This window comes from Serinus canaria, chromosome 4 (assembly GCF_022539315.1).
Source record: "Serinus canaria isolate serCan28SL12 chromosome 4, serCan2020, whole genome shotgun sequence".
NCBI classification, from domain to species: domain Eukaryota; kingdom Metazoa; phylum Chordata; class Aves; order Passeriformes; family Fringillidae; genus Serinus; species Serinus canaria.
The window spans coordinates 4450153-4473880 of record NC_066317.1 but is presented as its reverse complement, the minus strand read 5'-3'; the positions used below and the strand labels follow the sequence as shown (position 1 = coordinate 4473880).

The 23728-nt window shown below is 41.9% G+C and overlaps 1 protein-coding gene across 2 annotated transcripts in view; it reads left to right on the top strand.

The window, feature by feature from the left end:
- Positions 1–387: 387 nt before the first annotated feature.
- TRPC3 (transient receptor potential cation channel subfamily C member 3) overlaps positions 388–23728 on the top strand; it is a 33010-nt gene continuing 9669 nt past the window's right edge. Inside the window, exons 1-4 of one of the 2 annotated variants that reach the window (XM_030239429.2) lie at positions 388–428; positions 9774–10545; positions 17648–17833; positions 22267–22431. In XM_030239429.2, the coding sequence (XP_030095289.1) occupies positions 9805–10545; positions 17648–17833; positions 22267–22431 (1092 nt within the window). In that variant the 5' untranslated portion in view covers positions 388–428; positions 9774–9804. Of the gene's footprint in view, positions 429–926; positions 1529–9773; positions 10546–17647; positions 17834–22266; positions 22432–23728 lie in introns of those variants that run through there. The other variant, XM_009096297.4, reaches the window with a different exon arrangement.

Sequence of the window (23728 nt, the reverse complement as noted above, 5' to 3'; positions counted from 1 at the left end):
AAAAAAGTTTAAATCAAGAGAAAAATGGCATCTCAGCAGGATGCAGACAGGGTAATGGCTTTATTATATATAAATTAACACATGCACTCTATATGTGTTAATGCAACCTACCATTCTGTATGTTCTGCATGAAAAAGCATACAGGCTCTGCCTTGATTGTAAAGGGGTTGCCCTCACAAAATAATTTTCCCTGTGAAATAACGCACCAAAAAAAAAAAAACAATCTCATAATAACGAAAGAGGTAATACATCTCTGTATAGCAGGAATCTTTGTGACTGGGCTCTATAGAGCATAATTCGTTCTGATTACATGCCATGGGCGTCTCAGCATCCTCCCACTGTTTTTCAGCTTGGCACCACACAGAAATAAAATAGTCAAGCCTAAGGCAGAGACATCTGGAACACTTTGGGGAACCTCGGCTCGCTCGGTAAGTCAGTCTAAGGCGCCTCTTTTTTTTACCTGCAAATTCCAACTTCAGCTGTGGGGCTGGATATTTCTCTAAGTACCTGCCGAGCTTGGGTGCAGCTTTGGCCGGGCTGTTGGCCGCTTTTGGGCCGTTTTGGCCAAAATTACCTTGCGGCTGACAGACCCCCGCCTCACGGCTCCGGGCTCCCTCAGGACTCGGCGCCAGCTTGGCGGGCACCTCTCGAGAGCTCCCCTCACACCCGGCTCAGCGGGCACTTCCTGAGGACTCCCCTCACGCCCGGCCCGCCAGGCACCACCCGAGGGCTCCCCTCACGCCCGGCTCGGCGACAACAGGATTTACCACAAGCCGGCAGCAGCAGCAGTGGGCGGCTGAGGGGCATTTGTAGCGCTCCTGTGGCAGCGCGCCGCCCCCTCACGCCCCCCCGCTCCCGGGCCTTGAGGGGCGGAGGTGGGACGGGAGCGTCTCCTCCTCTCCCGAGCGCTCGCTGCGGGAGGCGGGTGCGCTCTCCGTGGCCCCGCTGCCTTCGTGATGATGCCGTCCTAGCGAGGGATGATGACAGGCAGAAGAGAAGGAGGAGGAGGAGGGCAGAGTCGCCGCCGCCACCGCTGCTGGGAGCCCTGTCTCTTGCTCGCTTCGCCGGCAGTCCCCGGCTCCTGCTGCCAGGCTGAACATCGTGCCGGCTTGCCGACGGGTGGCGGGGTGGCCATGGGATTGTGGTGAGGGGTTTGTCCACTCCAGGTGCTCTGTCCCCCGCCGAGCAGGGCTTGTGTCTCCTTCCTCTTTCTCCTGCCTCCTTCCCCGCCGCACACGCTGCCGGACGAGGCCGGCCGGGAGTGGGAGCAGCGGCGCTCGCCGCCGCCTAAGGGGACCCTGACCATGTCGAGCAAGAGCAGGAAGGGCAAGGAGCAGGGGAGAGTGACCTTCCCCCCGCAGCAGGAGGAGGAGGAGGAAGGGGCAGAGGAAGAGGAGCAGCAGCGCCGGCGCCGCGGCTGGAGAGGCGTCAATGGGGGGCCGGAGCCCCCTCCGCCGCCGCAAAGAGCTGTCAAAACCCTCCGGGAGCCCTACGGATACTACCCGCCCCCCCCTTTTGCCAGCACCATGTAAGTGGGGCCCGGGGCGGTGTTCGGAGGGGGCTGCCCGCCAACTTCCCGGGAGCAGGGAAGGGAAGCGGCTCCCGGCGAGTTTTGGGCCCGGGGATGCGGCCCCGTCCCGGCCGGCCCCGGCAGCGCGGGCGGGAGCGGGAGCGGCCGCTGGGCTCCAAGCGCCCCGAAGGCACCGTCCGGTCCTGGGTTGCCCTGACCCCTCCCCAGCCCTGGCTCTGCTTCCTCGGCGTCAGGCGGGCACAGGTGTGTGCCGGGGCAGAGAAAAGTCCGTCCCTTCATTGTTTTCCCCCCGGATGCAAGTGTAGTTGCCGAGATATTGACTAATTGTTGGCTCGGTTAAGGTTAAGAGAACCCATTGCTAATGCATCCGCTTTATTCTTCTATATTTTTAAAAGCTATGCTGCGATAAAACTGAATTCCCCACAGAAATCTGGGACACCTGTGCAGAAAAACCTTAGTTGTGGAGATGCACCTTCTCCTGCTTGGATGTGCTGTTCCAAACTATCCGTTTTTTTTCAAAGGCACAATCCTAAACATCCATCTATGTAGATATATAAAGAGATGCTGCCCGTGCAGCTAGGCTTACTGGAAGATAAATGCATTCAATTTTACTAGTAGGCATGTTAACTTTCTTTTCCCTGACTTGCAAAATGTAGGTTGTCCATGAATAATTCACCAATTTTTATAACATGCTGCAGTTTAGGTAGACCTAACCTCAGAGGATTGCTTGACTATTTTATGTTTTCATGACAACGTCTAGTTCTTAATTCAATATTTTAATTACCAGATAGCAAACACTGAATTTTAAGATAAGATATTCAGCATTTGTAGAAGCCTTAATTAAAATCACCCCAGAGACAAGTGTAAAATACAGAAATAATTAGGGTAGTGCTTAGAATGGGATAACCACAAATAAAAGTGGGGTTTTCCATCCCTGTGCAGAAATTCAAAAGAATTGTGCCCAGCAACTTGCACTTTGAGTGAATTGGTCTTTCACATGTCTTCAGCTGTCAGAAAGTTAGTTGTGCTTGAGTTACTTGTCTAGACTCCCATGTAGATGATGGAATGGGAGCAGAAATAGCAGTGGGAAAAGCAGCATAGCAATTTATCTTCTTTTTCGGAGGTGCCTGTCTTTATCTGCCATAAAAAGAGACTTGGACACATTATTTTTAGACAGTTGAAGCTGGCTCAGATGAATGGTAAGCTATGAGTCCTCAACTTCTGGGTCCCAAGTGTCCTTCTAGAGAGGTTGACATACTCCTGTGTTGAAGAAATGGGTACTACACCACGGGGGGGGGGGATCAAACTGGAGTTCAGTTTACACAGCTGTAGGTGTTTGAGCCTGGAGTGAGCTCTGTCTCATGGAATGGTTTCTGGTAGACTATTCTTTATATCCTGGGAGTCTGTGAGCCCAATGAACTGACAAAAGGGCTGACATGGATTCATGTAGTAGCAGTGTATTGAACTGTTGGGGCACAGAGGCAAAAACCCAGAACTAGATTTTCCCTGTTATGTGACTGTCATCATCCTTGGTGTAGCAGTGGGATTTTTCTCCTGGAGTAACATTCTGTGTTTGGTGCTAGTGCCTAAAATTATTGTGTATGTTATTGAGATGGAGATGAGCATCAGCTTGCTCCTGATGTGCTCAGATTGACAGATGTCAGGCTGTAGCAGGCACAGAGTGAGAATCCTTGGCTGGAAGGATTTGTAGTGTAAATATTCAGCACGAGGCATAGGGGAAAGAGGCAGGAAGAGGTGAAGTAGTTTGCCCACAAAGACAGACATCGTTGGGTTTTGAAATCTCTGAAAGCAGCAGCCTGTGCAAAGTGCCTGTCAGTGTACAGCTGGCTCCCTCCTGTGCCAAATATTGCTGGAAAAAAAAAGTAATTAACCTTGGATTCCCACTAAGATTGCAGACTGGAGGTAATACTTGTTTCAGAGGGTACTCTATGTCCCAGTGGGGAAAAGGTGGACAAAACCTGTAAATTAAATGTAGTAGGCATCAGATACCTGACTTCCTGAGTCTCTCTGAAAATCACATTGTAGTTTTCTGGCTGGAGAGACAGAACACAAAGAAAGGACTAAGTTTCAAAGGAGCTTTACAATTCTTTGTTGGTACAGCCCTGTTAACTTGGTTCTTTCCTGGTGAGATGTTTGCCTTGTTCTGTGTGTGTATAGATCCCCTCCTGCCATCAATAGATGGTCCTTTTTTTTCCCACAGGAATTCAGATGGTTGGTATTTTCCTTTGAGGAGTTATTGAAGGGTCATGGTCAGAAAAAGCTCCGCATAGTTTTGTGGGGCAAGAGTTTGTTCCATCCCCTAAGTGCACGTACACCTCCTCCTGATATTTCACAGTAAATTTTTTTCCATTTTTTTGGACTAAATCTTTCCAGTTTGGAGCCAGCACTTCTGTGAAATGACATGAGGGCATTTTGGATGATGGATTATGTAGTTTCAGACCAGTGGGAGAGTATAGACCTCAGTCAGATCTTGCAGCTGGCCTGATTTATGTTCTGCTGTTCAGCTGAATTAGCCTCCCTCTTCTGGAAAACCCAAGCAGTAGCTCACAGAAAGGAAAAGGAAGCTCTCATTTAATGCATTTTGGATTTTGGTGCAGGGACTCCCAAATTTTTTGGAACATGAGCCAGCATGCATGAAGGAGATGCCAGTTTTAGTGGTGAAGAAACAAATTTACCAGGGGTCCATTCTGACAAATGGGAAGCAGAGCTTGGAGAGGTGGGAAAGCCTTCCTTTGGGTGGGGCAGTGAGGATGGGGGATAGCTCCTCCAGTGCTGCTTGTGTCCTACTCAGAGCCAGGAGCTGCTTCCTCACATGGAAGAACTGTATTTTTCTGTTGCAGTAACAAATAAAACACTTGAGATGGCTTAGTTTGAGAAATCTCAGGAGACATTAGCTACAAGGCTGCTCTTGTGTATGTGCATGTCTGAGCACTTTTGTATGGCAATTATGAGTCTTTGATTTTAAAACTGGACCTCAGAGGTGACTTTTGGCAGAAACAAGAGGCACGATCTGCATCTCCTGCTCGTCTGACTCGGGTGTTGCTTCTTTTAAGAGCTGTTGGCATTATGTACTTATCAGATCTGTTTGTTACCACTGGGCTGCATTTCCTTTTCAGGGCTAGAATGGAATCAGGATCACTAATGTACTGTAGTTTAGCAGGGGGGTAAACTGCTTGTAAATTGTTGATGCCATCTTTTATTGCATGTGATAGTTCAGGGGGAGTAACATCCTGTTCTTCAGCACAAATTGCTCTATGGATCTGGGAAGACCCAGGATAAAAATCTCTGTTTCTCCAGCTACTCTCCTTTCCTTTAAAATTGCTCATGTTGTGTGCAGTGTTAAAAAGTAGACTTAGAAACAAGACTATAAATCCTTTGGATTGCTGTAGATAATGAGCGGGATAAGGAAAAAGGAATTCTCAGGTCAACTTTTCATCCCACATTTCTTTTCTGCTGCAGTTCTAGATTGAACATGAAAAGGGATAGGTAGAGCAACAGAGTAGAAATCTGTAATTGAAACAGCCCATGGCAGAAGCAGAGAGATTGTTGTGCTTTTTTCCAGCCCTTTGCAGTTGCTGTGCTGCTCAAATGTCTTGCTTTGTACATTCCTTGTAGGAATAACTCTGACCAGGCAAGGATATGATGCAATGTAAGGTCATAGTAAATGTGATGTGTGCAGAAAAGAGGAGACAAGTGGGCATTGATTATTCCGTGGAAAATCTTTTTTAAAATAATTTTTTATTTCCCATATGAAGGTCATACATTTTAGATTAAAATACATGAGGTAAGCATAAACATGTTGTAATGTAGGATAGATTTTTGTGTCTTATTTACCAGGTCTGTAATGAACCAATTAATTGTTCAGAGTGCACACAACATTGCTGTGTCTGAGAGCTTGTGATGCTTATCATGAGGTAAAGGTCTAGAAAGGTAATGTGCTCCTTTGGGAGCCTTGGCCTCACTCATGTGGGAGCTCTGCTGCAAAGCAGAGCTGAGGAATGAGTGATCCTGGAGGTTGCTGCACAGTTCCTGACGTTCCTCCTTCTTTCCAGTGAAGTTTGAGTTCCTCAAAACAGCTGCCTAACTGCTGCAGGCTCAGGGCCAAGTGAAATGTGTCCAGATGTGGTGGGACAGGTGTGCTTCATTCAGTTAACATGACTGATCTCCAGTTTCATCCTTCCTTATCTCTACTGATTAATTAATACAGAATAATTAGGCATTTTTCTTACTTGGTTCTTTTGTGGTTTTAAGGCCATGCATTCTACAGATGTTTTTATGTTTTTGTGTATGTGTTCTTTCAACTATTTGGAAGATTTTGTGTATGTGTTCTTTCAACTATTTGGAAGATTTGGGAAGAGGAGCATCATGATTCACATCTCTCCTTCCCTCTTTTTTAAATGTAGGTTGTCAACACCTTACAGAGACAAGGCTGAGTATTTGAACTTTAAAGGCTTTGCAAAAAGAACACGAGTAATTAATGCACACTTAGTTCTATTTTAATCATATTTTTAAGCTACTCTAATGTTGTTGAGAGATGCAACCTGAAATTTTCCCGGTTTGATTGTTTCAGATGGCAAAGAATAATGTATATAAAATATGCTGAAAATGGTCAAACACTTAAAACTAAAATTCTAACTATTTTATTCATACTTTGGGATAGCTAAAATATTAGATGTAAGAAAATGAAAGCAGAAAATGGAATAGGAGACCTTGTACATGATTGTTGCATGCATTACTCTGACCAGAGCTATGCTGGCTCCAAGGTCCTTGAATTTGCTGAGGGAAAAGTGGAAAAAAAGAGGGGAGAAGTGTGGATGAACACAGCAGCCTTGTGGCCCTGTGGTGCTGCACAAGATTTTTTGCTTTTCGTTTTTTTGGAGATGTCTTGACAATATTTTAGTCAATAAATACCAAGCATCATCCATCTTTATTTTGAGGAGGTATTGCAGTCACTTCAGATACATTATTTCTGTCACAAAGTTTACACTTAAGGATATCTTCCTTCCTAGGAAGCCTCTCTTGAAAGGGCACTTTTGAAAGGATGTGTGTGTCCCTGCAGAAGTCAGATGAATCACCTCAGTGATCACCCAGATAGTGCGGTCTGAAACGAAGGTAGATAAAATGGAAATAAATGTCATATTTCAAATTATGCTGAAAAACTAAACTGAGTATATAAGAACAAATGTATTGTGGATTTCACAAAAGATAAATGAGATTCAAATTGGCAGTTTAGAGTCTTCTTGAAGCAAGAAGCATGAGTCAATTTGTTTTGTCTTTGTTACATTTTTAATAGCTATAATTTTTTTTCTTCATAACATTAAACACTACATTTTTGTATCTGTGTGATTTTGGATGTGGAGGATGAGTGGAAGTGTAACAGCAAAAAAGACAATAAGACCTTGTTTAAAGAGAAACTGTAAGAAGACAATGTATCTGGTTTTACTTCTGATTTTGCTGGGGAATAAGATAGCAGCGCACTGTGGCTGTTCACAATGTGCACTCTGGGCTCAATTCTTTATTTCTGAGTACTCCTAAGTGGGAAATATGCCTGAGGTTTAAGACATTAAATCAATTCTGTGTTTAACAGAGTTACAAATCCTCTCTGTTATGCAGCCTTTTTTATAGATCTAAAGAAAGTGGTACAGAAGTGAAAAAAAAAGAAAAAAAGAATGGATCATGTCGTGTTTGCCAGAGCAGTTTTGCCACATCTTTCAAAAAGTAAATAGCAGTTAGCATTGCTTATACTGTGGTGCCACTCAGGCTATTTCAGGTAGTCCAGAAATGCCAGCCACAGATTACAAGGTGAAAAGATCAAATGCTTCATCCCAGGAGAGACCTGCCCTTGCTAATGAGTTTCACAGTCTCTTTGCTTGATGTGCAACTGAGCTGCCCAGTTGTGTTCACTGAAATGCTCGGGGCTTGGACTGGATTTTAGGATGTTTGTAGCTGTGATGAAGTGATTAAGATTGTACATTTTGATGTAGATAGCTGGAAGGGCAGGCCTATCCTTACAGCCTGAATGGAATTAGTTCTGCCCAATGACAACTTCTGGGCTGGCAGTGCTGCGTCCAGCGATGGCAATGGGCATATTTTGTGCAGTGTCAACAGAGCAACAGAGCTGGTTGTTGAGAGACCACACCCACAAAAATCAACCCCCACCAGCACTTAGGAGGCTGTTTTCTGTCTGTGGGTTTGAACCTGCATCAGTTTGGATGTTTGCCTTCCAAAGCTGCCCATGCAGGTGCTACTGTATCCACTTTAATGCAGAGCCCTTGCGTGCCCCAAGGTGCATGTGGCATTTTTCCCTTGCTTCTGTGTTTTTTGCAGACTGACAGGGTTTGCTTAGAAAGGGCTGTTTAATATTTTGGTTTGCCCTTGGCGTTCATTGCATGGACTCACATCTCTTCTAATGTACTGAGCGTAGAAGGATTAATTTCCTTTTCAGTTTTTCTGTCTGGCATTTTACTCGTGTGTCTGAGTTTTTCAGCAAAGTGAAAAAAAAAATTAATTTTCACAATGCTCCTGGAAGATGGGAGCCAACGGTTCTTTTTTCTAAAGATGAGGAAGAGAGCCATGTAGGACCTAAGAAACAAATTTGGAACTTGAAATATTTCTTTATCTCTATGTATTGTGTGTATATATATATATATATATATATGGCATTGTATGTATTCAAAGCACACCCTCCATTGAGTCACATTGTTTATCAGCAGCACTTGGTGTCTCCATGCCCATCAAATCATCTCAAGTGATCTTTGTCCCTTGAGCTACTGGATTAACTGATAGCAGTTGCAGGCTGCCTTCCTCGCTGTTGAGCTGGACTAGAAAAGGCAAGGGAGATTGCTGGCTGGTTTCATATTTATGTGCAGATGGTGGTGAAGGAAGGTTGGGGTATCCTGAGTATGTTTTTTTTAGGCCTCTGCTCCAGCAGGCACAAGTGCTTCTGTTCTTCCCGCAGCTGTGACCACTGTGGCCTGATCCCATCCATTCTGTTGTTCCAGACCTTGCCAGGCAGTTGTCTCCTGCTGCTGTTTTCTCCAGCTAGGCAGTGTCTGCTCCTCAGCCTTTCATCCTAGGTCCCTTCTCTTTGCAATTTCTATCCAAGGTCCCTTCTCTTTGCAATTTCTATCCAGTCTCACTGCCGTGAACCTCCCCACCCCTCTCTAGTTTCCTTGCCTTGCTAGATCCAGCTCAGCATCCAATCTGCCTGCTCTCTCAGTACATTCACTGCTTCATAATTCCAGTTTCTGTGTTTGCCAAATTAGCTTGCTCACCCATTCTTTTCACCTGTTACACTTCTCTTTCCTCCCTCTTTCTTCTCTTGTGACTGGTTTCTGGAAAGTTCATGGGTTCCCTAGTTCTCATTTTCCTTTAAAACATCTCACTTTGCTACACCCAGGTTTCCTCTTTCTAGTGCAGCAGTTATCCCAATTTTAATTCATTAAGTCTTTGCCTTTTTTTTTTTTTTTTTTTTTAATTATGGTACAAGATTGTATACACAGACCCTCTCAGCTCCTGAAATGGGTGATGTAGAAACAGGTCCAACACAATTCACAGCATTGCAGGAGTCCACTGGAGTGAGAGCTGATCCCAGTCTGTACTGGATGACTCATGGTGTTTGGAGCCTGTGAGCAGTGCAGTTGCAGAAAGTCTGCTGAATGTATATGTAGTATTGTTTTCCAAAAATCTGTAATTTGACCAAAGTAACTTGTGAGTAGAAGTTTCCAGGTTTAACATTTCTAGTAGTAACACAAGAAGCTGTGATCAGGCTTGATCACAGGTTGCTTGGCAAGACATCCTGAAGAAAATGTGTTTTCACCTCACTTTTATGCCATCTACAACATGGTAAGCATTAAGTATTGCTTTATTTATACCATCAGCTTGAATGCCTGTGATGGATAATATTAATTACTACTGAAAGCAGTATATGAGTTTTCATTTTATGTGTGGGAGGGCTTTCTGAAGAGGAGCGATGTCTTAAAAGGAATGAAAAATGTTAACAAATCTTGACCATGCTAAGAGAACAGCAGTGTCCCGAGGCATTGAGCCTGTGAGTGCCTTTAGGCTGCAGACAAGCAAGAGCAATCCCAATTCAGGATACTGCTTGTCAGGAAATGGGCGAAGGACAAGGCACAAAATAAGTTGTTGCAGCCACAGGATTGGAAGTTACAAATTACCACCAGAGTGACAATTTGTTACCTCTTCCTTGTTTTCTCCTTAGGTACATCGAAGAGAGCCCGTCCTTGAGGCGAATGACCATGATGAGGGAGAAGGGAAGGCGACAGGCCATTCGGGGCCCGGCCTTCATGTTCAACAACAGGGGCACGAGCCTGACGGCCGAGGAGGAGCGATTCCTGGATGCTGCCGAGTACGGGAACATCCCCGTGGTGCGCAAAATGCTCGAGGAGTCAAAGACACTGAATGTCAACTGCGTTGACTACATGGGCCAAAACGCCTTGCAGCTCGCTGTGGGGAATGAACATTTGGAAGTGACAGAACTTCTGTTAAAAAAAGAGAACTTGGCACGGATTGGAGATGCCCTGCTGCTCGCAATCAGCAAGGGTTACATTAGGATAGTGGAAGCAATTTTGAATCATCCTGGGTTTTCAGTAAATAAGCGACTGACTCTGAGCCCTTGTGAGCAGGAGCTCCAGGATGATGATTTTTATTCCTATGACGAAGACGGTACCCGCTTTTCTCCAGACATCACTCCCATAATTTTAGCCGCCCACTGCCAAAAATACGAAGTCGTGCACATGCTGTTGATGAAAGGAGCGAGGATAGAAAGACCTCATGATTATTTCTGCAAATGTAATGACTGTACAGAGAAGCAAAAACACGATTCTTTCAGTCACTCCAGGTCAAGAATAAATGCGTACAAAGGACTGGCCAGTCCAGCTTATCTGTCCCTCTCCAGCGAAGATCCAGTGCTCACTGCTCTCGAGCTCAGCAATGAACTCGCCAAGTTGGCCAACATTGAAAAAGAATTCAAGGTAATGTTTTTGTGTTTCTCTGCCTTTGTTATTGTTTTAAAGTTGCTGCTACTTCATGTTGTCCTTAGATGCTGAAACGATTCCCCGCGCTTCTACTTTTTCAATTACAAATCCTCTCATCTTATAGTCTCTTTTATTCTTGATACGTAAGCCTTTCGAAGGAATTTTTAATGGAATGAAACTGCTTTTGCACCTGCTGTGTTTGGAGAAAATTGGTAAAATTGGAAACTGGAAAAAGTGTGCATTATGATAAGCTTGCAGCAGACAGAAAACAATTCTGGTTGCTGCAGCACACAAGGATTGTTCTTACAAATGCTGAGTAATATAAGTGCAAAAAGCAGAAACATTTTGCTTTTCTTGGGGGCACTGCAGTGCTGACCTTATTCCCTCTTCTTAATTTGTACTTGATTTTGACTGATGCCTCCAAATTGTTAAAAATACCCATGGATTTTTTTGGGATGCACCTTTCAGGAATGTCATGTGTTCAAAACCAGCTGTTACAGATGTTGGGCCTCTTACCTGGTTTTCAGCTGTATCTGGTTTTGTATGTCAGTGCCCTGACTTCTTTATGTATTTCAGTTAATGGCTTAGTTAAGTGTTGCCCAGTGCTTTTTTTTTATGCTTTTTCTGTTCAGTTGGATACCTTGAAAAGGACCTTTTTTCATGTTCTCTGTTCTCTCCCTGCAGCCAAACCCCACCAAAAATCAAACCCCAGTAGACTGCTTGTAATGAGAAAAGCTTGGCTTGGGGAATGACAGATTGCTCTCAGTGGGTAGAGATATTCACAGCATTGTCTCTTGGTGTAGCAGCAACTTTATTGGGGTTCTGCTAGGCCAGTGTTGGGTACCACTCGCTCATTTAATATCTTCAAAAATGATCTGAGAGAGACAAAAAATGTATTAACCTCTCCAAACAACAGCAAACACTGCTTATCCTGTGGAGTACTCAGAAGGAATGTACAACAACCTGGAAAAAGACAAGCAGAAATTAACCAAGTGAAATTTAACTTGAAGAAGTTAAGAAGAGGAAGAAAATTCCTGAGAAAGAATAGGCCCATATTCAGCTGAGTGAGGTAAAATATAATTTAAAAATAAATTTTCAGTGGTGAGAAGGATTAATGTGTTATAACACACAGTGATGAAATGTAAAATTGAGCTTTAACCCTTCCTCCCCTCTCTTTGCTGGAGGAACTCGCTCATACCACGCTGTGTATTGTGTAACCTGGCAAATTCATTGAATACATCCTCAATGTATTTATTCAGGGGAAAATGTCAGATTTTTCTTTTTCCTCAGATGAAAAAGTACCCTGCCACCAAAAGCTAAATTAGGGCAAGCTGCATTGTGTTTTTGTTAGGCAAGGATGTAGATGATTAGAATTGCATAGAAAAATTACAGTGGAAAGAAATTCATGGGAGACTCCCATCTTATAGGTACTAATACCATGCATACAAATTTCATCAGAAAAACAAGTAGCTTGAAATTTTGGAGGAAAAAAGGTGGAGTTTTTTGATTGAGCTTTTTATTTCAAACCAGAGCTTTAAAAAATTATTTCAGTTTTTAAAATGGTAATTCCCTGCTATTTTGGGATGCCTAAAACCCCAAGAAAGTCACTGTTTTCACAGATTGCAGTATTTTTGGATAGCACTTACATGGCTACTAATCTTGCCAGGTGTATCAGATGATTCAGTTTTGGCACCTACAGTAAAAATTGTTCCAGACTCCTTGCTGGAGTGGAAATTCCAGCTTCTCATCAACGTCAAAACATTCCAGTGAAGTAATTACTCTCCTCATTGATGTCACATCTCTTTTTTTTCCTTCTGTTTCTATCAAGCCTGATGGGAGAGCTGAGTGTTTCCCTGGAGTTTCTCCCATCTGCAACTCCCTTTTCAGTGCTTTCTTCCCTACAGATCTGTCATCTGAAGGTGTTTGGCTGATAACTTGTGTGCTTTGTCATATCCCAGAGGAGAAGGCTTCTAATCCAGCATTTGCATTCCAGCAGACTTCTGCTGCACTCTCCTCTAGGATCATCACTGGAAATTCTCCAGTATTCCACTCAAATTCAATCTGTAGCACAGCACTGAGCAGAACTGTTTCAGGGTGGAGAAAAATGGGCAAAATACTTCATCTCTCTCACAAGAAAAAAAATATGGACAAATCTGTTAAAATCACAATTTCTTCTCAGTATCTATGGAATATTAAGGTCCATGATGTTTCCGCTTCCAGGATTCAGAGCACTCCTACAGAAAATACTGTTCTGGGTGGTTTTCCCACAGAGAAAGAGCATAGGTGGAACCTATTTAAAAACACCTGAGGGCCAAGTTTGCTGGTGATTGCTTGTTAAATTGAACCTAGCATCCATTGCATATGCAAAGTCCAGTCTGCCTCTCTTGCTTATCTTTTACACTGAGAAATTGTAAAGCACAAACCAGTGTTGGCACAAGTGAATTCGAATGGTGACTTGGGCCATTCATTCATGACAGTCAGTTCCTCAATAAAACCTGATTCATCACATTGATTTTTAGAGTTTTGTATTTTCCTTTTAGAAGTAAGGAGAAAGGATTCAAAGAAACCACCGAGCCCTGATTTATCTTGGAAGATGCAAGACACCTAGCCAAAAAAAAAGTACTGAAAATTATTTAAACAGATGAGGAAACTAGAGCCTTAAAGACCATTTCATTCTAGTCCTTTCCTCTCCAAGCTTCCTTACTTCCAATTGTGAAATCCTTGTTTCAACCTGCTGTTTGTCCTTTTGCTCTTCATCTATTATATTTATTTCTTCTTGACATTCTTATTCCTTTTTGATCTTTGCATCCACTTTTCTTCTTCCCACGTATTCTTTAATTCTCTCATGGCCAGGGCAGGGAGTACAGTATTTCTCTGACTTGACTTGGTGTTCCTAGTCCCCCTGGTCTCCTCATTCCAGGGATTGCCTGCAGAATTTCAGATGACAGCAGGAATTTCAGTTTGATCTTGGTCAGTATTGCTACCAAATTGTAAAAACTGGAACTGTTTCTTGTCTTAATGTAAAAAAGTGACCATTACCATAGTGGGAGAATTATCTTCTCCTTTCCAGTAGCACCCCAAAATACATTGCAATACAGATATTCCCGATTTTAGTGTTTTCCTGTTCTCCTATTTTTAGCAGACCATGGCCACCGCAGCTTGGCTTGGGGAATGACAGGGTTGGGTCACCAAAGTTAATTGATATTCACCCTCCTCCCTGGGAACTTGAAAGCTGTTACTGCCCAGGGAAGGGAGGATATCTGGCAGTCAGAACAGCCAATGGAACTTTCCTTTGGAGTCACCATGGGAAGAGAGAGGACAAGGTAGCCAAAAAGCCCTGTGGTTATCTCTTTATACCAGCTTTCAACTAAGTACTGTCCTGTGTAAGCAAGCTCAGTTCTCCCAGCTGAAATTGCTCTGGCAAGGATCAGAAAGGTTGTAGTCCTGATTTCTATAGGATAAATCCCTGTTCCCAGTTTTGCTAAAAGCTCCTACTGAACCAACGGAAGATGTGGACGTGCATCTAAAAGCAGAACCTGTCAGTGTTCCAAGTAAATTTACATAGTGTTGTCTCAGCTGAACTAACAAAGAGTGTGCAAGCTTGATCTAGGTTTAGGCTCAGCTTTTGAAAGGACAGGGCCCAGATCCATAACCATTAGTGCAATTATGTGCTTTCTTTGCATATACAGTTACACGTGCAAACTCACCAGATAGGCGATTTCCAAGTGGCCATTTACCAGGGAATAACATAAATTTATGATTCGGTACAATGGCTGTGATTTAGTTGTGCATTGCTCGTGAGCTTTGGTGCTTGCAGGAGTGTGGCTCCTCTAACAGAACACAGATCCCTACATTTTGTTTGGCTGCATCTGATGGCTCAGTATAAATTTCCTTTGCAGTGGTTACGAATCCTCAGTGGAATCAGCTGAAGGTTTTGTGTTCGTGCGCTTCATTCTTTGCGCACAGACTGATACATTCTTTGTCAAGACTCCAGATGAATTCACAGGGCAGCACTTGATGTTATGAGTGAGAACAGAACACACAGATTTGGGCAGGCTGAGATCCAGCTTTTGATGTGTGTCAGAGTCCTCCTCTGAAACTGCTTGTGAGACACAGCTTTGCAATTCCAGTCATCATCAGCTGGCCTGAATGTGCTGGAGTCACCTCACCAGTGGAGCCTGGGAAGTGCATGGTGTAGGCTGATATTTTTTGATGTTACAGAGAAGTTTGTGCAACTGTTAGTGTTGATCTGGTAGCTTAATTTGTATGTTCTCAGGAGTGAGCAGAGGTGATTTGGATGACTGGGACCATAGATTAAAATTTCTGACATTCACACAACACCCTAGAGGTAGAAGATGGTTTGAGAATCAGGTACTGTTTGTCTGTTTAATTCTGTAAAGCAATCAGATAGACTGGGATAAATTTGATTTGCTAATACATAGGTAAATAAAAACCTGGAGAGGGAAATCTGACAAGTTTTCCTGCTGTAAGATTCAAAGCTAGAATAGGATATTAAGAATGTACATACTGGTTTGCAGTTCTCATAACAGCATTTGTGAATAATGTAGGCTGTGTTTTATCCTTAAATTGGACAAAATAAAAACTCATCCATTATATCTTTAATTTTATCTGGCAATAAGCATCATTTTTATAAGCAAGTGCTGCATATACCGATAAAGAAACATGTCATTCATGTTTCTACTGTTATTCTACTGCTATTAGAAGAAATCTGGGTAACTCTTGTGATAGGCAAACATGCAAAGCTTGTGTATATAACCCTTGTTATATATATAACTCTTGTTATATATATATATATATATAACTCTTGTTCTTTCCTAACTATTAGAAATCCACTACTACTTCTATTTCTTCACAATTAGCAAAATAATGAGGAAACACTTTGTAACTTAAGCCTCTCCCTGCAACTGGACAGCACATGTTCATTCATACAAGGACAAAATTTGGGTTGTGTAATGTCATAAAGCACTTCAATATTACAAACCCTGAATTCTAGCAGTTTATACTTAGAGTTTAGGCCTCTGTGATGAAGCTCTTTCGTGACTAGGCTGTCATGAAAGACTGTTCTTCTTTGTTGTTTTCCTTTTCCTTTTTTTTTTTTTTTTTGACTGCTGGTATTTTCTAGCCACCATCATGGAGTCTTCTTTTGCAGGGTTTTTATCTTTGTAGTGTGTGAGATCTAATCACATTTCATGTAAAAGCTCTATCTGCTTCAGACCTCCATGCAGGCAAGTATATTTCACTCCCTTGATTAGCTTTTTTATGAGACTTTGCCTTCTGCAAAGTCCTAAGTCTTCGTCATCCATAAGCTTGCTTATCCCTTCACTGAATTTAATCACACATCCCAGTATTATTTTTATAATTGGCTCTTCTGTCTTGTTCTCCTTGGTTACCAAAAACAAATCTAAAATAGCCCTACATCCTGTTGCTTCACTGACAACTGAATTAATTTGTCCTCTATGACCAAAGGAAATAACAGGATCCTGTTTAAGGCCTGTGATTAGGACTGGTTGTTTCCAAGTCTGTATCAGGGATGTTAGTCTTGTGTAATAACACAACTTCTAGGAGTATTTGTTTGTCTCCAGTAATGTTTAATTTTGATTCATATCTGAATCTGACCTATGGGATTGATGGCTGATTCTTGCACTTAGCCTATGCAGCCTCTTTTCCCATCATTTCCCAAAATAATTTGAAACTACTTGAAAGTACATTAGTTTCTCTGTCTCATTGTATAGATGCTAAGTTGAAAATTTAGCAAAACTACCAGTAGGTGGTTTTGGAGGAGGTAAAATTACATAGGAAAGGAGGAAAAAGTGAGGGTTTCAGGAAAAAAAAATGGAGAAAATTATGAGGGCAGAAGCAGTAAGGAAGCATTTTTGAGAAGAGAGGCACCTCTAAGGGAAAATCTACAGCCTCAAAAAGTGATTTTGAAAAGTGAATATCTGGAAATGAACAGTAAAACACAAAAAATGCAGAGGCAGAGGGCTCAAATGAGTGTTTCGGTGGCCTGGTGGAGGAAAAAAAACCTGAAGATAAGCTATGGAGTAATTGAAAAAGGTGGTTGTGCTGTTTCTAGTTGGGTAAAATTGGCAGATTGAGTCAAGTTTCCTCCTCCAGCTGTAGCCTCACATGAGAAAATCAGAGGCCACGTCTCAGATATGAAATTTCTAGGAATCTGTCTGAGAGGACATGGATGCAAAACTGAAGACCGAGGTTTGTGCTGAAGCAGAGATCAAGATAAGACTTCATAGATCATGTCACAGAGGTGGTGGGAGACATTTACAAGTATAAACAAAAGTACAAGCAAAATTTCAGACGTGCATGCTTCACAGAGTTAGCTAAAAATTCTGAAATGCAGCCACTAATGTTTTGTCCGAGGAGGAAGAAGATTAGAGAGCAGCAAATATTTGATGGTGATATGATATCCTTGGAAAGACTGAACAGGTATGGAAGATGAATTCTCCTGTTCTTTCTAGAGCACTCTTAGAGGAAATTTGCGTTATTTTGTCCACAATGTTGGTGTCCCAAGTTTGTCCTTCAGTTACTCTATGCAGTTACTTTGAAACCCACTGTGCCAGTTGTTGGGTTTGAGAAGTTCCAAGGGCAGGGGGAAAAGGAAAAAAGGGGGAAATGTACCTGGTGTACATCAGAGTAATGAGCAATCAGCCACTTGAGCAGTGTAGAAAGAGCTAAAAGATATTTGTAGCTTCGGAGGCAATTACTTCATTAGTTGTCAGCAAAGTTTTTGCAGGAATGAGGTTACTTTTTCAATAGTCCTGGTTGTGCTTTGTTTGTGAAATTCTTATATTTTCAGCTGCCCCTTGTTGCCCATCCAGGTTATTTTTATATAATGGTACATGTTCCCATGCTCTGTTAAACAGCTGCTGTTAGGTATTCACCTTGTGTCAGAGAAGGAATGATTCTGCTGTACAAAAATTCTGTCATATCTGATACACTCCGAACTTGAGACGGTAAAAATCAAACACTTCATTTTAATCAATTTGTACAGGTCCTTTTCTCCTCACCACTGACTCCTAAGCCCATCTGTGACAGGCCATGTTGTGTCCCCCTCCTGTTCCAGAACGACTACCGCAAGCTGTCCATGCAGTGCAAGGACTTCGTGGTCGGCGTCCTGGACCTGTGCCGGGACTCGGAAGAGGTGGAGGCCATCCTGAACGGGGATCTGAACGCGGAGCCGCTGGAAGCGCAGAGGCACCGAGCGTCGCTGAGCCGCGTCAAGCTGGCCATTAAGTACGAAGTCAAAAAGGTAACTCCTCACAGCTCCCAGGCACTGTGGCAGGAGGGCAGTGCCACCTCCTCCTGCTGCAGGTGTTGTGAACCCCGTGGGCAGATGCACAGCTGAGACGTGGGGTGAGTAATCAAGGCTCTCGCAGGGCAGAAGGGGACTGTAATGAAGGAGTTGAGTTTAATCTACTTCCCACCGCTGAGAAGTGGCAGGAGATTGTAATGACATAAATGAGGTGTGCTAGCCAGGCTTTGCACTGTTGGTCAGATCCTTCTCCTGATTAACCCAAGAGGTGCTTCAGTAGAGCCAGATTTTCACTCAGTGACACTCAGGCTGTGTCTTCTGTCAGTCATTGCAATGATTCCTACTCCAAAGAGAAGTGCTACTGTGTGTCATATTGAGAAATTCCACGTCATTTACCGTGCTTGTTCCTTTAAAAATATTTTAAAACTCAGCCCTGGAGGTGCATGGAAAACGTCTATGGCTGCTTGGTCAATTCATTTCAGTTCTTCACCTTTGTTTACCTGTGTTTATTGGTGTTTTGGCAAGTGTTTTCAGTAGATGCCTCTCTCAAAGTAGTTTGGTTTTTTGAATGGATGTTATGCATTGAAAAATGGAGCTGTGCATCACATATTTGACATAAATAGGTATCCTTTCATTGTAGTTTTTATTGTCTTGCTATGTTGTTCTCTTCAAGATCCCACATTAGGCTAGCACAGAAAATAGTTAATACTGTGTCCTGTTGTGAGAGGAGGCAGGAAGTACAGCAGTGCCTATGTATTATTTACAGCTACCCATTTGTGTGATTAGCATCACTTCCATTCCTTACAGCCATTATAGTTTCATCATCTCCACAAGAAGCCTTGTGTCTCTCAGAATAAATAACCCTGTGTTCTGTGGCCACCTCTTGAGTCAATCTGCCATATAAAACAAATTGTAAGGACCCTGCCAGAGCAACTGGGGATTGCTGGTGTTTATGACAGCCCCAAAAGATTGATAATAAAAATTGTAAACACAGATCCCAAGCAGCAAATCATCATTTCCAGTAAAGGATTGGTCTACAGCAGATAAATGCATATTAATTGCCAAAAATCAAGGTAAATATATACAAGCATTAAATTAGTTTAAAAGACTGGAACTGGGGGAAAAAGAAATGAAAGTGCATAAGCATGCTTTAGTGTCTAAATATATACTTCTTTATGCTTTTGCAGGGTAATGTGTACCAAAACTTTGTTGATGCTTGTGTTTCAGCTTTCACTCTGAAAGCTGTGGTTTTCTTTTGTGAGTTTGTTGTCACTGATGAAATTCACTGCTGAGCAAAGGGCCACACTGATCTGTTAAGAATAGCAGAAATCTAAATGATACAAAAAAAAAAAAAAAGAAAAGAGATAATTCCTCATAGCAAACTTGCTCTCTTCTCTTGCAAGAGAGAAACTCAGAGTGCTGGCTGCAGTTCATGACAAATAGAGTTCAGAACCTACAAGAGGAATGATCTTACCATATTCATACATGTGCAGTTCCCTGTAAGTGGCCTTTACAGAGGGCATGGCAAGGATGGAAATGTCTCTGCCGTGGTGGTCCTTTCATGCTGGCATTTGCTCTGTCAGAGCTGTGACAGATTCTAGTGATATCCTGACTGAAACAGGTTCAGATGTGGGAACTCCACATGGGACTACTTCAACCTCTCACCATAGGAAGCCGACAAGGATGTGGTGGATTTCCTTAGCTTTCTGTATTTCTAGCTGTGCTTCCAGGTCAGGTCCATCAAGATCAATTCCCTGTTGCTAGCAGTGCAGCCAAACACAGCAGCACATCCATGAAATAGGTAATGAGCCTATGCCCTATCCAGAGGGAGGAGAGGCAGGAAAAAACATGTGACAAGTAGCAAATGTGCTCAGAACCTCACTGCTAGGGAAAGGGAGTTGTTAACTCTTGCACTTAATGCCCTGGGTACTGCACCGAAGTGGAGCCCATCTTTTAAACGTGATGTAGTTTTCAAGCTAAGGTTCAAACTGCAGCCCCAATAGAGAAGGACTAAGGGAATTGAGGGAGGAAAAAAAAAAAGAAAACAAATGAATATTGCTCTGTATGCTGCATTACTGCTGTGGTAGTGCTTTCAGTTTTGTCTCACAACTCTGTCTTTAGATTGCCAACAAAATTCCAAAGAAGAGCTGATAGTGGCCCAACTAATCTGCAGTTCTTGCCGAGACAAAAATCAGGATGGAATTTCCAAGGGAAATCAATAGGAGCTGGAATAAAATCACAGGAGTTCATTTTCAAACCCTGAAGTGTTCAACTGATAGATAAGAAAGAAGATGCAAAATTCTCTTTGTATTTTGTGTGTTAGTGTATCAGAGTGTGCCAGGATTTGTTCTTGCTCCATCTAAACCCAGCCATTATGATGACAGAAATAAATAACATAATCACTCTGAGTCATACAGAAAAATATTTACATACTGATGACTTGGTTCACAGTCATGAAACTGAAAACATCAGAAGTGTTACTGTCAATTATGCTTGGAAAAGCAGTTACATTAAAATTGGGATTTTTTTTCTTTTAGTGACCAGATACTGTTCTCATGCATCATTTTTGTTCACTGAGGTTCTCATTGGAGCTGACAGTATTAGATACATGTGATAATAAGCTCAATATATGTCATGAAAAGTGAGAAACTGCGTGGAAAATACAGTGAGAGGAGAAATGCAGGAAGAACAAGGTTGTAGGATGATGTGAGCAGTAGGTAAAATGTGATGTGAACCTACTGTCCTTGGAGGAGATGAAGCTGCAGGCAAATACAGGTAATACGGACACACACACAACAGGGGTGGGCATAGTCTAAAGTTGTTGAAAATAAAACAAACATAATCATAAGCTGAAGCATTTCAGTAAAGACTGAGAGAGGAGGGATGAATTTCAGAGCTTTTATGGATGAGAAGTGACACAATTCGCTCTGAGGGCTTGGAAGCAGTGCACACTGTGCAGTTGCCAGCAGTCAAATAAGTCACCAAGATCCTCTCAAGAGCCTTCAGACTCACTGCCAGAGAAGATCTTGCCCATAACTCTTGGCATCTTATTCTCTAAGTCTTCTTTTTTTTTTTTTTTTTTTTTTTTTTTTTTAATTATAGCAGATCTCCTCTTAGTGTCAGATCAGAATGTTGATAGATCAAGAGAATAAACCAGCACAGAGCTCTGCAGGAGGTGCCACAGGGCCCATGGGCTGATTCCCAGCCCTGGGTAAACTTCCTTAAAGCTCCTTTTCTGTTTCTTCCCATTCCCCGTGGTAACAGAAGGAATGATGTGGATGTTTCTTCCCTCTTCTTCCCTACAGTTTTAAGCCTGATTTTTCAAATGTCTTTGTAATTTGAAATAATTATTTACTTTCCTGCCTTTGTCCACAGTTAATCTGCTGTGGGATTTGTCCCTTTGATGTCCTGAGTTGACAATGAAATTTATCTTAGCAAAAGAAGAGGCTGGGGGCACATGTCAGAATGCACAAACACACAAAAACCCAATCTCTTCTTCTCAAATGGGCCAGGCTGGCAGTTTTTATGGTGAAAAAGCTTCAAAGGTGACAGCCTAATAAAAAGAACAGAAGCAGTTTGAGTCGACATTGATTTCTTAAAGAACTTTTTTACAATCTCTTTATGTATTTCTCTTGGCCACTCCACTTTATGTACAAACTACATTAATATGTGAAGTAACTGCTTAATGCATCACACACCAAAATGCTTAGGGACTTTAATTTTACAGCAAAGTAGATTAAAGTATGAAGATTGCCTTCCTTTTTAAAGTTCATGCTGCTGTTTCAGATTGCTCTTCTTGAGAGGTTTAAGGTTCCCTGTTTTCATTGCCAATGATTTAATTTGATTTTCTTTAAGAAGTCTGTCCTGTTGTACTACTCTATGCACTTTTTAATGAGATTTGGAATATTAATAGAGTTTTGAAAGCAAGACCTGGCAAACCACAGTGTATGTAGTACATAATGATCTCTGCAGAGTACAAGGGATAATAAAATGGGTATCCAAGGTTTTTACAGTATTTTCATTCTTTTTTCCAGAGTATAACCAAGTGATATCAAATCTCACTTGTAACCCCACACAAATTATCAGTTATCAGATTAATTTTCAAACCCTTTTTTGTGAAACACCTAGCCTTCTTTATTCTGGTTCACTAGCTACTGATAAGTGTATTACCAGATTTCTTCAAACTGCTGTGAAAACCAGGCTGCTCGCCCTTGTGCTTAACTGGTGTCCCACATGCTCTTGTGATGTGGCAGTTTCTTTATTTATTAACCTTTGTTTTAAAGGGAATGAGAGAAAAAGCCATGGTTCTTAAATATCTAGTATTAATTTAGACCTTAGGTTATTGCGATTGTGCATGTGGCAGTTATGTAACTCTTCTTATTAATGACAGCATGTCTTGGTTTTTCTTTTTTTTTTCCTTTTCTTTGCAGTTTGTGGCCCATCCAAACTGTCAGCAGCAGCTCCTGACAATCTGGTATGAAAACCTCTCAGGATTACGGGAGCAGACCATAGCTATCAAGTGTCTGGTGGTGCTGGTTGTGGCACTGGGCCTTCCCTTTCTAGCCATTGGTTATTGGATTGCACCATGTAGCAGGGTACTGAATTTTATAAATTATGTGTCTTGTGCTGTTCTCAGAGCTGCTTTTCCTCTCCTGGCAGTCAACATGCAATTTCTGCTGCTTCCAAATTTTAACTAATTAATGATATTTTTAGCAATCCCTAACCTTGCGCCAAAAGATGCTAAGGGGGTTTTTGTAACTTGCTCTGTAAAGAGGGGACCACAGTGATGAAGTATGAATATAAATTAACATTAAACTGAAGGAAAGAAAAATAACCTTCTTTGACATATTTTTTTTTTAATTTTCCCTAGGTTATGCTCACCTCACAGTATTTGCTGTGTAATTTATTATATTAGTAACATGCAGTTTTTGAAAGTCACCAGTCAGATTCTTCACTAAGTCTTCTCTGGTGGCATCCTCAGATCTCATGCTGTTCCCATATAAACCATTAGCAGAACATCTGTTGACTTTACTGATGCAGAACTTAATCTTAAGTAAAATATTTGTTATCCCAGCCCTAGGAGGTCTGTTTGCCAGCTGAACCATAGAGCAGAAATTAAATTAAATGCATCATTCTGACCATGTAGTGGGGTGTGTTTGTAAAAGAGCATAGCTGTAAACTCTTACCTTTTAAAAAATATGTGAAAGTGTAAGGGTGCTCCCACCTTTCCTGCTGATCTCAGAAGGAAAGGAACAGCAATTTCTTTGAAATCCTGATGGTCTGTAGCACATTAATTGTTTGCAAATCAGGTACATTCATAGATCTTTGATATATCAGATAAAGGAAGATTTCTCTGTTGCATTAACATTTTTTATAATTTTAAGTACATGTACTCCTGTGCTGAATGTGGTCTTTCAATTTTATTTCCTTAGCAAGTGTAAAGCAAAGAAAAGTGAGTTTCTTTTATGTTTTATTCTTTTAGTTCATCTCAAGGAGGATAAAGTTTTTCTCATCTACATATTTAAAATGAACCTGATCTTTTCTCTGGGTTAAATATTTATTTACATTGAAGATAAACCTTTTTGAAAATAGTGTAATTGTTACTCTCATTATCCTCTGAAATGTCACTTTCTATTAGTAAATATATTCCTCACAGCTCCATATAATAGGAACATCTTAATATATTTTTAGCTGGTGTCTAACACGAAAAAGTGACATTTGTCCTTGAGCTCTAATTCCCAGTAGCAGAAACATCTGATGTTTTTCCTCAGTGCTCATGTCAAAAGTGCTATACATTCAGGTTAGTGGTTGGATATTAAAAAAATGCCTTCTAAAGGTCAGGAGCACGAAGGGAACCTGAGATTGTTTGCCCAGGTAGTAAGTGCAGTTTAA